The sequence below is a fragment of the Aristolochia californica genome, unplaced genomic scaffold (assembly GCF_029961685.1).
Source record: "Aristolochia californica isolate CCGP_79_NKW_82.1479 unplaced genomic scaffold, dmAriCali1.0.hap1 SCAF_12, whole genome shotgun sequence".
Lineage (NCBI taxonomy): Eukaryota > Viridiplantae > Streptophyta > Magnoliopsida > Piperales > Aristolochiaceae > Aristolochia > Aristolochia californica.
In genome coordinates, this window is record NW_027181793.1 from 8,541,362 (window position 1) to 8,555,133 (window position 13,772).

At 36.1% G+C, this 13,772-nt stretch overlaps 1 protein-coding gene across 1 annotated transcript; it reads left to right on the top strand.

The window, feature by feature from the left end:
* Positions 1-10,006: 10,006 nt before the first annotated feature.
* LOC137946576 (uncharacterized) lies at positions 10,007-11,487 on the top strand. The gene is made up of 2 exons (XM_068792918.1): positions 10,007-11,047; positions 11,407-11,487. Exons 1-2 carry the CDS (start codon positions 10,007-10,009, stop codon positions 11,485-11,487), a joined length of 1,122 nt encoding a protein of 373 aa, XP_068649019.1.
* The last annotated feature ends 2,285 nt before the right edge of the window (positions 11,488-13,772 follow it).

A 13,772-nucleotide genomic window follows, 5' to 3' on the forward strand; every position in this document is an offset into this window, starting at 1 on the left:
GAAGAGCAAAAAAAATACAAAATTATTTATTGATTTTCTATTTGCTCTTGGGGACAACATACCAATATAAGTAAAAAAAGTATGAAAATATTAATTGCTTTTTCTTTTTGCACTTGGAGAGAACATAAGAAAAAAGTTTATCTTTCTTTTGTTTTATTAAGCTCTCGCAAAGCAAGGGGTGGTATTTATTCATTTTCTCTTTGCACTAGGAACGAAAGTAGCAAGAAGTGCCAAAAAAAAGAACAAAAATATTTACTAATTTTCTATTTTCACTTGGAGAGACCGTACCAATAGAAGGAAATAAAGTAAGAAAATATTAAATTTTGTTTTTTTTCACTTCGAGAGAAAATCCCAACAGAAAAAAAAAAAGTTTGACTTTGTTTTGTTTTATTAAGCTCTCCCAATGCAAGGGGAAATATTTATTCGTTTTTATTTTGCACCAAACGAAAGTACCAAAAAGAGCAAAAAAATACAATAATATTTATTTATTTTTCTTTTTGCACTTGAAAAGAACGTACCAATTGAAGCAAAAAAAAAGAATGATTTTGTTTTGTTTTATTAAGCTCTCACAATGCAAAGCTCTCACAATGCAAGGGGTAATATTTTATCGTTTTTCAATTTCTACTAGGAATGAAAGTACCAACACAAGAAAGTAAAATTAAGTAAAAATTTATTCATTTTTGTTTTGCACTAGAAATGAAAGTACCAAGAAATAGAAAAAAAGTACAATAATATGTTTTATTTTTCTTTTTACACTTGGAGAGAAAGAACCAACAAAAGCAAAGAAAAAAAGTTTGACTCTTTTTTTATTTATTAAGTTCTCACAATGCATGGGGTAGTGTTTATTGATTTTCTTTTTGCACTTGGAACAAAAGTACCAATAAAACCAAAAAAAGTACTAAAATATTTATTTGTTTTGTAATTTAACTTAGAGAGAACATACCACCAGAAGAAAAAATTTATGACAATATTTTTTGTTTTTCTATTTGGACTAGAAGAGAAAGTTGCAACAGAAATAAAAAAAAAATGACTTGTTTTTGTTTTATTAAGCTCTCCTAATGCAAGAGACAATATTTTATTATTTTTTTCATTTTGAACATGCAACTAAAGTACAAAGAAGAAGAAGAAGAAAGTAATTTAAAATACTTTTTTTTCTTTTTGCACTAGAAATGAGAGTACGAAGAAGTAGAAAAAAAGAGTAAAAAACTTATAATTGATTTTCTATTTTCACTTGGAGAGAATGTATAGAAGGAAAAAAAAGTATGACAATATTAATTTTTTGTCTTTTTACAGTTGGACAAAAAGTCCCAACATAAAAAAAAAATTGTTTAACTTTGTTTTGTTTTATGAAGCTCTCATAATGCAAGGGGCAATATTTCATTTTCATTTTGCACTTGGAACGAAAGTACCAAGAAGTGCCTAAAAAAAGTACAAAATTATTTATTGATTTTCTATTTTCTCTTGGGGAGAACGTACCAATAGAAGTAAAAACAAAAAGTATGAAAATATTTATTGTTTTTCTTTTTGCACTTGGAGAGAAAGTCCTAACAGAAAAAAGTTTAACTTTCTTTTGTTTTATTAAGCTCATGCAAATCAAGCGGCAATATTTATTCATTTTCTCTTTGCACCGCGAAAGAAAGTAGCAAAAACAGCCAAAAATAAAAAAAGAACAAAAATATTTATTGATTTTCTATTTTCACTTGAAGAGAACGTATCAATAGATGGAAAAAAAGTATGAAAATAATTTTTTTTGTCCTTTTACAATTGGAAAGTCCCAACAGAAAAAAAAAGTTTGACTTTATTTGTTTTATGAAGCTGTCGCAATGCAAGGGGCAAAATTTATTCATTTTCTTTTTGCACTTGGAACGATAGTACCAAGAAGAGCCAAAAAAAGTACAAAATTATTTATTGATTTTCTATTTGCTCTTAGGGTGAAAGTACCTATAGAAGTAAAAAAAAAAGTATGAAAGTATTAATTTTGTTTCTTTTTGTAGTTGGAGAAAAAGTCCTTACAGAAAAAAAAAAAAAAAAAGTTTAACTTTCTTTTGTTTTATTAAACTCTCGCAAATCAAGGGGCAATATTTATTCATTTTCTCTTTGCAATAGGAATGAAAGAAGCAAGAAGAGCCAAAAAAAGAATAAAAATATTTATTGATTTTCTATTTTCACATAGAGAGAACGTACCAAAAGAAGGAAAAAATATTAATTTGTGTCTTTTTGCACTTGGAGAAAAGTTCAAACAGAAGAAAAAAAATTGATGTTGTTTTGTTTTATTAAGCTGTCACAATGCAAGGAGAAATATTTATTCCTTTTCATTTAGCACTTCAAATGAAAGTACCAAGAAGAGCAAAAAAATACAATAATATTTATTGTTTTTCTTTTTGCACTTGGAGAGAACCTACCAATAAAAGCAAAAAAAAAGTATGAATTTGTTTTATTTTATTAAGCTCGCACAATGCAAGGGGTAATATTTTATCGTTTTGCTATTTGTACTTGGAATGAAAGTACCAACACAAGAAAATAAAATTATGTAAAAATTTATTTGTTTTTGTTTTGCACTAAAAATGAACGTACCAACAACTAGAAAAAAAGTACAACAATTTGTTTTATTTTTCTTTTTGCACTTGGAAAGAAAGAACCAACAAAATCAAAGACAAAAAAGTTTAACTTTGTTTTGTTGTATTAACTTCTCGCAAAGCCAGGGGGCAGTATTTATTGATTTTCTATTTGCTCTTGGGGAGAACGTACTAATAGAAGTAAAAAAAAGTACGAAAATATTAATTTTTGTCTTTTTGTACTTGGAGAGAAAGTCCCAAAAGAAGAAAAAAAAGTTTGACTTTGTTTTGTTTTATTAAGCTCTCGCAATGCAAGGGGAAATATTTATTCATTTTTATTTTGCACTATTAACAAAAGTACCAAGAAGTGCAAAAAAATACAATAATATTTATTTATTTATTTATTTATTTTTGCACATGGAGAGAACGTACCTAAAGAAGCAAAAAAATATATGATTTTTTTTTTGTTTTATTAAGCTCTCACAATGCAAGGGGTAATATTTTATCGGTTTTCTATTTCTACTATGAATGAAAGTACTAACAGAAGAAAGTAAAATTAAGTAAATTTTTTTTGCACTAGGAATGAAAGTACCAAGAATTAGAAAAAAAAGTTCAACAATATGTTTTATTTTTCTTCTTACACTTGGAGAGAAAGAACAAACAAAAGCAAAGAAGAAAAGTTTGACTTTGTTTTGTTTTATTAAGCTCTCGCAATGCAAGGGGCAATTTTTATTGATTTTCTTTTTACACTTGGAGCAAAAGTTACAAGAAGACCAAAAAAAGTACTTAAATATTTATTTGTTTTCTAATTTAACTTGGACAGAAGAAAAAATGTATGACTATATTTTTGTTTTTCTATTTGGACTAGAAGAGAAAGTTGCAAGAGAAACAAAATAAAAAAAATATGAATTTGTTTTGTTTTATTATGCTCTCACAATACAAGAGACAATATTTTATCGTCTTTTCCTTTTTCACAAAGAACTAGTATGTAGAAGAAGAAAAAAAAAGTATTACAAAATAAATTTGTTTTCTTTTTGCATTAGAATTGAGAGTTCGAAGAAGTAGAAAAAAGAAAGTAAAAAAATTATTATTGATTTTCTATTTGAACTTGGAAAGAATGTATAAAAGGAAAAAAAAAGTATGAAAATATTATTTTTTTGTCTTTTTGCACTTGGAGAAAAAGTCCCAACAAAAAAAAAGTTTGACTTTGTTTTGTTTTATGAAGCTCTCACAATGCAATGGGCAATATTTATTCATTTTCTTTTTACACTTGGAACGAAAGTACCAAGAAGAGCCAAAACAAGTACAAAAGTATTTATTGATTTTCTATTTGCACTTTGAGAAAACGTATGAATAAAAGGAAAAAAAGAATGAAAATATTAGTTTTTTTCCTTTTGTAATTAGAAAAAAAGTCTGAACAGAAAAAAAAAAGTTTCACTTTATTTTGTTTTATAAGTCTCTTTCAATGCAAGGGAAAATATCTATTCATTTTATTTTTGCACTTGGAACGAAATTACCAAGAAGAACCAAAAAAAACTACAAAATCATTTATTGCTCTTGGGGAGACCGTACCAATAGAAGTAAAAAAAGTACAAAAATATTAATTGTTTTAATTTTTGCACTTGGAGAGAAAGTCCTTACAGAAAAAAAAAAGCTTAACTTTCTTTTGTTTTAATAAGCTCTCGCAAAGCAAGGGGCAATATTTATTCATTTTCTCTTTGCATTAGGAACGAAAGTAAGAGGAAGAGCCAAAAAAAGAACATAATTATTTAGTGATTTTCTATTTGCACTTGGAGAGAAAGTCCTATCAGAAAAAATATTTGACTTTGTTTTGTTCTATTAAGCTCTCACAATGCTAGGGGCAATATTTATTCTTTTTCATTTTGCACTTCGAACCAAAGTACCAAAACGAGCAACAAAAAAAAATACAATAATTTTTTTTTTCTTTTTTGCACTTGAAGATGGTTGAATTTAGGATCCCTTTTCTGAAATCTCGAGCAAGAAGAGAGGGGGAGAAAATAGAAAGAGGAGAGAGAGTGCTCTCGGGTAAGGCAGAGAAGAGAGAAACCGATGAAAGGAAAGAGAGAGGTTAAGCAAGAGAAGAGTTTTTCACATGAAAGAGAAAAATTTAAAACTATTTCCTTGATAATAATCCGTGTACAAGGTCCTCTATTTAAAGTAGAGGACGTGGTAGAGTCCATGTATAATTACACTTCATTCTCCTAATTACATTCATCCTCTAACTCTTAAAAATAAGCCTATCATGATAAGATAACTCAACATAAACTAGAAGTCTAACATAACTCAAACTCTTCTTATGAGGACATGGCCTTTAGGATAGATGCCAACTTGTGGGTCCCACTAGATCTTCTAACCAACTTGTGATTCTCTTTAGGAGTCCTTCTTGATCTTCCAACCAGCTTGTGTGAATCCCACTAAATCTTTCAACTTATGAGATAAGAAAGCCAACTCGTGTGATGACTCATCAAGTCATCCCTCGTCCTCATGGTGGGTCCCACCAGCTCGTGCAAGCTTGGTGGAACCTACCTTGTAACACTCCCTCTCAAGCTGGGGGTGAGAAAACATCGTAAATGCCTAGCTTGCTATAGATGGTGGACAAAATTTTATGAGTGATTGGTTTGGTGAGAATGTCTGCAACTTGACTCTGTGAAGATATATGTTTAAGAGATAATATGCCTGTTTGGAATTTTTCTTGTATGAAGTGGCAGTCTACGTAATGTGCTTTGTTCTCTCATGGAAGTCTGGATTTGATGTGATGTGTATAACCGCTTGGTTATGGCAATATAGATCCATATGAGCTTCTTTATAAAATCTCAGTTCAGTGAGAAGGGATCTTATCCATAGAAGTTCACTAACTGTGTGTGCCATGGCTCTGTATTCTGCATTTGCATTAGACTGTGCAACTATATTTTGTTTCTTGTTTCTCCATGTAACCAAGTTCCCTCCAATCATAGTACAATATCCCGAAGTGGATTTTCTGTCATCCGGGGATCCGGCCTAGTCTGCATCTGAGAATTCTTCTAAGTTGAACTGACCATGGTTCTTGTAGTGAAACCCTCTTCCTGGAGCTCCTTTCGAATATCGCAATTCTAGAATTTAGGATCCCTTTTCCAATATTCCGAGCAAGGGAAGAAAGAAAGAAAAAAGGAGAAGAGGGGAAGAAGGTTCTCAGGTAGAGAGTAGAAGAGAAGAGGAACAAGGTGCGCCAAGCAAAGAGACAGATTTACTCAAGAGAGAATTGTAGAACTTGATTAATTCCGAATTACAATACCTCTATTTGTAGTAGAGGAAATGATAGAGTCCTTTGTTGGAAGATGGGCTCCAACCCACATGACCAAGGAAGGCCCACAAGATGGGTCCAAGCCCATAAGAAGTAGGACCCACCATGATTACCATGAACTGGCATCCTTATCACATGAGTTGGAAGATCAAGAAAGTCTCACAAAGGCATTTTTATGTTATTGTCACGTCGTAGAAGAGTTCTAATTTGAGTTATTTAATTATGCTAGGACTTATCTTTAAGTGTTAGAGTTTGGGTGTAATTGGGACAAAGGTAGTTTTATTGTAATTGGACTCTACTACCTTCCTCTATTGTAAATAGAGGTTCATGTACTCTGATTAAAAAAACTTTAATGAAGGCAATGAAGTATTTCTCTTTTCCATAAATTCAACATTGTATCAGAGTAGGTTCTGTGAGTTGACTTGGTCAACCCATAGAGATAATGAGATCATTTTCTCTAAACCCTAAACCTAAGTCTAGGTTCGTAGTTATTTTTTTTTAGTCCCTACACCCGTAGTTTTCTTTGCGTTTTTCACCTCTATACTAAGATTTTCATTATGTAAATTATATATTGAAGGAAATATATTTGAGTCTACTTTCCAAGGAAAATCAATTTTTCCAATCGAAGTTATCTACAAAGTGATATCTATATTTCAATGAGCGAAGGTCAGATTGCAAAAGAGGTTTGAGAAACAGCAGAAAGCTTCAACTTCTAAGGTATTTTATACTATCAAGAACGAGACTTTATATGGAGAATTATATATCAAATGAAAGAGATGTACCTATTCAATCAATTCTCGATCTAAAGGTTTTTTATAAGGAGATATAAATCTTGGAAGAATCAATGGTCATGCTGGAAGAAAAAGAGAAACAATACTTAGTTTGGTCAGATGACAGAGACCGAAATCTATCAGATTGTTTATCTTTAGATAATTATATTTTATGAAGAGAAGTTATACTTGAATGAAAGGTATGTAAGTATAGTTTTATAAGGAGAAAATTTTATATCTATCTGATCTATATTTAAATATATATTTGCATTGGAAGAAACAAGGTCATACTGATATTCTATAGGATTAAAAAATCTGAATTTAAGCCCTTTGTTTTGCGTCATTGTCTGAGTTGCTATATCAGGAAAATATCTCACTTCTCCTTGGTTTGAGGGTTTATTTATACATAGATGTTATTTTAGCTTATTGCTACATCTATGATATTTGGTTCAAGCTGGGATAACTGCCATTACCTCCCAGCTTGAGGGGGAGAAGTAGAAGAAGTACAAGGAAGAGGTATTTTTGGGGATAAGTTTTATATGACCAAAATATTCAAGAAAGGGAGAACACAAAAGATGAAGCTTATGCATCTAAGAAGAAATATTTATATCGGATTATGTTTATTTCATGGGTCCTTCTACAAGGTTTATTATTTTGATTTGTGTTATATGTATTGGATGATATCGTGTTACATTACAGCTGCTGCTATTATGTCTCTTTGGATGAGACATTATTATTGAAGAAGAGGTGGCCTTAATACCTTTTCTCATACCATAATTTATTTTACTCTTAAAAATATCACGGCAGGGACACCATGAGAGTCGGTAGCTAGATTGGGACACCATGATAAATCTAAGTCTAAAAAATATCACAGTTATGATTCCATGAGAGTCGGTGTCTGGATTGGGACACCATTATAAATAAACCCAGTACCCACCCACCCCCCCACCCCCCCGCCCCTCCCAGTAATTGCTTTTATTACTCCTAACACTTGAGAGTTTTTGTCCTGTGGTGGGTGATGTAAAATTTAATTACATCGGCTTTTATACCTCGCAAGCGTACGAATCGTTCATGTAATTTAGCAGGAAGCGAGGGTCATATCCACAGGGAGGACTGAATTTTGTGTATTCTTCAGTCAACTAGCCTAACCAAATATGAGGAATTAATATGAACTAAACAGTAATTATATCCTAAATTATCAAGCAATCATCTGGTTAACTACTTGCACAACAGGAAACGTCAAGTTTGGATTTTACGGTGATTTGTGCCTCTCTCGAGCGCCACGTAACCATAGATCCGATTTCTCAATCCTTGCGTCTAGCCCCTCTCGGGCGCATAGAGTGAAAGACAAAAATCGGATTAAAATACCAAAATCCAACCTCAATTATAATCCTACCCTAACTGGCTAATTTAATCAAATATCCGGAAAACGAATATTCAATAAACATTAATTATCAAATCAGATTCAATAAACATTCAAAACCTAAGTTCAAACACTATAAAAAATTAAATTCCAAAATAACGAATTACTCCCCTTCTCCTTCCTCTCGCTCGGGCAGCAACTCGTTCTCATGGGTGCTGCAATTTCCCTAAATTGATGGCTTCGGGTATGAAGAGTGAGTGGCTGGAGGTAGAGACGACGTCGGCGACGAAGGATAGAAGCCGATGGATAGAGGTGACGTCCGGCGAAGAACGAAATAGTGCTGAAGTTCTCTAACGGGCTCTCTCGAGTCTCGGTCGGAGTCGGAATAGCTCCGGGAATGGTCGGAAAAATGTAATCAACGCCGGAGGATGGTCGAAATACGAAATTGGCACCGGAGAAGCCCTCTCGGATCACCTCTCGGCCTGGCGAGCAGAAACTAGCACTGTCGAACTCACCTCGACGGAGACTCTCGAGCTCTCCTCGGGTTTGTTCTCGGTTGCTGGACGGCGGTGGACAACGGTGATCTTCCAACTTATGTGATAAGGATGCCAGCTTGTGGTAATCATGGTGGGTCCTACTTCTTATGGGTTTGGGCCCATCTTGTGGGCCTTCATTATTCATGTGGCCCATCTTATAATACACTTAGATATGTGGGTTGGAGCCCATCTTCCAACACTCCCTCAAGTTGGGGGTGAGAGAACATCATGAACTCTCAGCTTGTTGCAAATGATGTATACAATCTTTTTGTATAAAATGACACATCTTCCAATATGCCTTCATCTTCCAACACTCCCCCTCATGCTGTTGCGTACTTCCATGAGGCCCTGCTGGCATAATATAAGAGAGTAAAAATCACTCCTAGCCTGTAAGACATTGCTCCATACTCCAGTCCTAATGCTGGATGTAGGGCACATTCCATCTTCTGTAGGTAGTGTGTCTATCGGCATTGCTCTGAAATGTCCACCACCATGTCCCTCCACAGGACAATGACTCTCAAGTTGTACGAGTAATAAAAGCCATTACAAGAAGATAGTGGGTTTATTTATAATGGTGTTCCAATCCAGACACTGACTCTCATGGTATCCCAATCGTGATATTTTTTCGAATTAAAATTTATCATGGTATCCCAATCCGGACACTGACACTCATGGTGTCCCAACAGTAATATTTTTGAGAGTCAAATAAATTATGGTATGAGAAAAGGTATTGAGGCCACCTCTTCTTCAATAATAATGTCCCCATAGAGACATAATAACTACAACTAAATATAATACGACCATCTTCCAACTCATATAAACCGAACCAAAAATAATAAACCTTGTACAAGGACCCATGAAATAATCATAATCCGATATAAATATTTTTTCTTAGATGCATAAGCTTCATCTTTTGTGCATCCCTTTCTAGAATATTATGGTTACATAAACTTATCCATAACATATGGAATAAAATACCTCTTTCTTGTAATTCTTCTACTTCTCCCCCTCAAGTCTGGATGTAATGGCAGTGTTTCCAGCTTGAACCAAATATCATAGATGTAGCAATAAGCAAAAATAGTAGAAATGTAGTAATTAGCCCTTAAACCATGGAGAAGTGAGATATTTTCCTGATATAACAACTCAAACAGTGAGGCAAAACAATAGGCTTAAATTTGGAATTTTCAATGCAACAGAATACCTGCATGACCTTAAATGGGCAAATTGGAACTATAGTTGATGCAGCTTCAAGTGGAACTTTGATGTCAAAGACAACTGAGGGTGCTACTTCTCTTTTGGAAGAAATGGCCTCAAACAACTTTCAATGGCCAATGAAAGAACTACGGCTAAGAAAGTTGTTGGAATTCATGAATTGGAGCCATTAGCTGCCCTTTCAGCTCAAGTTGCTACTCTTTCTCATCATATTTCAGCTTTGACAACCCAAAGGATCAAAAAGTGCAGAATATGTTGCAGCTACAAGTATGACAATTCCAAGTAATGAAGCAAGTCAAGAACAAGTTCAATACTCAACAATCGGAACTACAACTATCGTGGCAATCCTATGCCAAATTACTATCAACCTGTGCTTCGAAATCATGAGAATTTGTCATATGGAAATACAAAGAATGTGTTGCAACCTCAACCTCCTCCAGAATTTGATAGTCAACCAAGTGAGAAGAAGATGTCACTTGAGGAATGCAAGTTTTAAAAAAGCCGATTCACGGTTGGACAACATTGAGACTCATTCTAGCATTATGGGAGCCACTACGAAGAATCTTGAAGTGCAACTTGGGCAATTGGCCACGACTATCAATGCACAACAAAGAGGAGCTTTTCCTAGCAATACGGAAATGAATCCAAATGAACAATGCAAGGCCATAACACTTAGGAGTGGAAGAGAAATTGAAAGGTCATCATCAAAGGAAAGCAAGTCCACCCCTACAGTTGCGAACAATGGCCAAAGAAAGAATAAAGTAGAAGAAGAGGAGATTGTTAATTATACACTAAGAGAGACTGACGTGCTTGCAACAATTTCATTTCCTAACAATCCTCCTATTCTCTCTACTCCACTTCCTTATCCTCAACATTTTCAAAAGCAAAAATTAGATAAGCAATTTTCTAAGTTTTTGGATATTTTTAAGAAAATTCACATAAATATTCCTTTTGCAGATGCCTTGGAACAAATGCCAAACTATGTCAAATTTCTGAAGGACATCATTTCCAAGAAGAGAAGGTTGGAGGAGTTTGAAATAGTGAAGCTTTCTGAAGAATGTAGTGCCATTCTTCAAAAGACATTGCCTCAAAAATTAAAAGATCCGGGGAGTTTCACTTTGCCTTGCACTATTGGAAATTCATTTTTTGATAAATTTTTATGTGATCTTGGTGCTAGCATTAATCTTATGCCACTTTCTGTTTTCAGGAAATTAGGACTTGGAGAGATGAAGCAAACAACAATTTCTTTGCAACTAGTGGATGGATCCATCAAGTATCCACTTGGAATCATAGAAGATGTATTGGTAAAGGTGGATAATTTATTTTTCCTGCTGATTTTGTAGTGTTAGATATGGAGGTTGATGAAGAAGTCCCACTAATTCTTGGCTACGGGAAGGGCTTTAATTGATGTTCAAAAGGGTGAATTAACTTTGTGTCATAGACTCGTTAGCTGAACGAGTCATTCAAAGGTGACGCGGTTGAAGGGCGACGCAGATCACTCAATTAATTAGGACTTGTGTTTTGTGTTTGATTTATTTCAGCATCTACTTAGGACTTATGTCTGAACAGTGTGTTTGACTTATTTCAGCATCTACTGAGGACTTATGTCTGAATAGCGTGTTTGATTTATTTCAGCATCTACTTAGGACTTATGTCTGAATGTATTCAGCTCATTGAGCGTGTAAGCCTTAATGGCACTTTTGTAAAAAAACGTATTGGACCCTCAGCGAGCAGCTTAAGAGGGAGCTGAAATGAATGGAAAAGGGAATGAAATTGAAAACATAAATAGGGCAGGTTCTCCTCCGTCGAACTAGGTTACAGTCTCCCTCATAGCCGTAGTTTACGGTCTCCAGCCGGGTTATCTTCTACCCTTCAATCTATTCCGAACACACACTTTCCCACTTCCCTCACGTCCTTCACCCAGAAATCAGAAACATAGGAAGGCCAGGACGTCAACAGCACTTTGGTGCTGGACGTGAGCTGGACGCAAACCTCTCCCTCTGTAGAGTCACTCAGTCCATGGTCAGAGACCATAACACATTGGTATCAAAGCAAGGAAATATGGGAGAGACATCAAGCCAGGAAGAGAGGTTTGAAACATTCTGGGAAAAGATGCAGGTCAGGCAGGACAAAGCAGAGGGTCGTTTGGCATCCCTGCTGAACAACAGGATCTCCTCATTTTCTCATACGTTCTCTCAACAAGTGGAAGAGCTCTCAACCCTGGTCCGAAGGACACCCACTCCAAATGGAAGACGCACAAAACACCATGGACAGGGGGGACAATTTAGGCATTAATGAATGTGGTATTTCGCCCCTTTATCAAAAAAATTGTCCTTGTTTTCTTTGACGATATCCTGATTTTCAGCAAGAGTTGGGTGCAACACCTCCAAGACCTGCGTCGGGTCTTCAGCCTCCTCCGGACTCATCATTTATATTTGAAGCACTCCAAGTGCTCCTTTGGGCAGCCTTAGGTGGCATATTTGGGTCATGTGATTACAGCATCCGGAGTCACTATGGATCCCACAAAAATAGAGGCGATACTGCAGTGGCCACCACCCCACAATGTTGCTGCCTTACGAGGGTTTCTGGGCTTAGCGGGGTATTACAGAAAGTTCATCCAGAATTATGCACACCTCACAACGCCCTTATCAAATCTACTGCACCGCAACGCCTTCCTTTGGATGGATACAACAGAGAATACATTCATGTGCTCAAGCAAGCTCTAGCTTCAGCAACGGTACTGCAGCTGCCAAATTTTGAAGACGTCTTTGTGCTGGAATGTGATGCCTCTAGCAGCAGAATCAGGGCAGCTTTTCATCAATCTCAGCACCCCATTGCATACTTCAGCTGTCAGCTCGCCCTCCACCATCACAATTTTCCAGCTTACGAAAGAGAGTTAATTGGGTTAGCGAAGGCCGTGCAACACTGGAGACCATATTTGTGGGGCCACTTTTTTCTCATCCGCACCGATCACTCCAGTCTCAAGTTCTTGTTGGACCAACACATATCCACCCCACCCCAACAGCACTAGATAAGCAAGCTCATGGGATTCGATTTTATCGTGGAACACAAACCTGGTCCCTTGAACCGAGCAGCGGATGATCTCTCCCGTCGGTTCGACGCAGCACTGCAACTCGCAGCCATCAGCCAACCCACGCCACTGCAGCTCGAGTCCATCTGTCAAGAGCACCAGTCCATAGCAGAATTACAGTAGTTGTCTCAGAAAATTTCAGCAGGTCAGATGGCGTCTCACTGGTCCATACTGGATCAGCTCATCCTGTACAAACGGCGAATCTACCTCCTGCCTTCATCTTCCTTGGTGCTGAAATTTTTATCAGCTTACCATGACAGCACACATGAAGGGCTGCAGAAAACCTTACAGCGGGTACACACCTATTTTTATTGGGCTGGGTTGAAGTCTCATGTTGCAGAATATGTTGCTGCCTGCTTGGTCTGCCAGTGCAACAAGGTTGATTATTTGTCTCCGGCTGGGGTGCTTCAGCCCCTCGCCCTTCCCACTCAGGTTTGGTCCAGCCCTCTCTACAGACTTTATTGAAGGCCTTCTGAGAGCAGCGGGGAAATTTGTCCTTTTTGTTGTGGTGGATCACCTTTCAAAGTATGCCCACTTCTTGCCCATGGCCCATCCGTATACAGCAGCCACAATCACCCAAGTTTTTTTCGACAACATTGTCCGTCTCCATGGCATTCCCGAGTCTATCGTTAGTGATCGGGATGTGATCTTTACCAGTCACTTCTGGAAGGAACTCTTTCGATTATGTGGCACAACACTCAAATATGCTTCAGCCTACCACCCTCAAATAGATGGTCAGATAGAAGTAGTGAACATAACCATCGAGATGTACTTACGGTGCCTTGTGGGGGACATCACCAAGAAATGGGTTCATTGCATTAGTTGGGCCGAGTATTTCTATAACATCATTTCATACAGCCTTGTAGGAGACCCCCTTCAAAATTCTCTATGGCAGGGACCCACCCCATTTGCTCTCATATACAAAGGGGTCCACCCGCATGGAC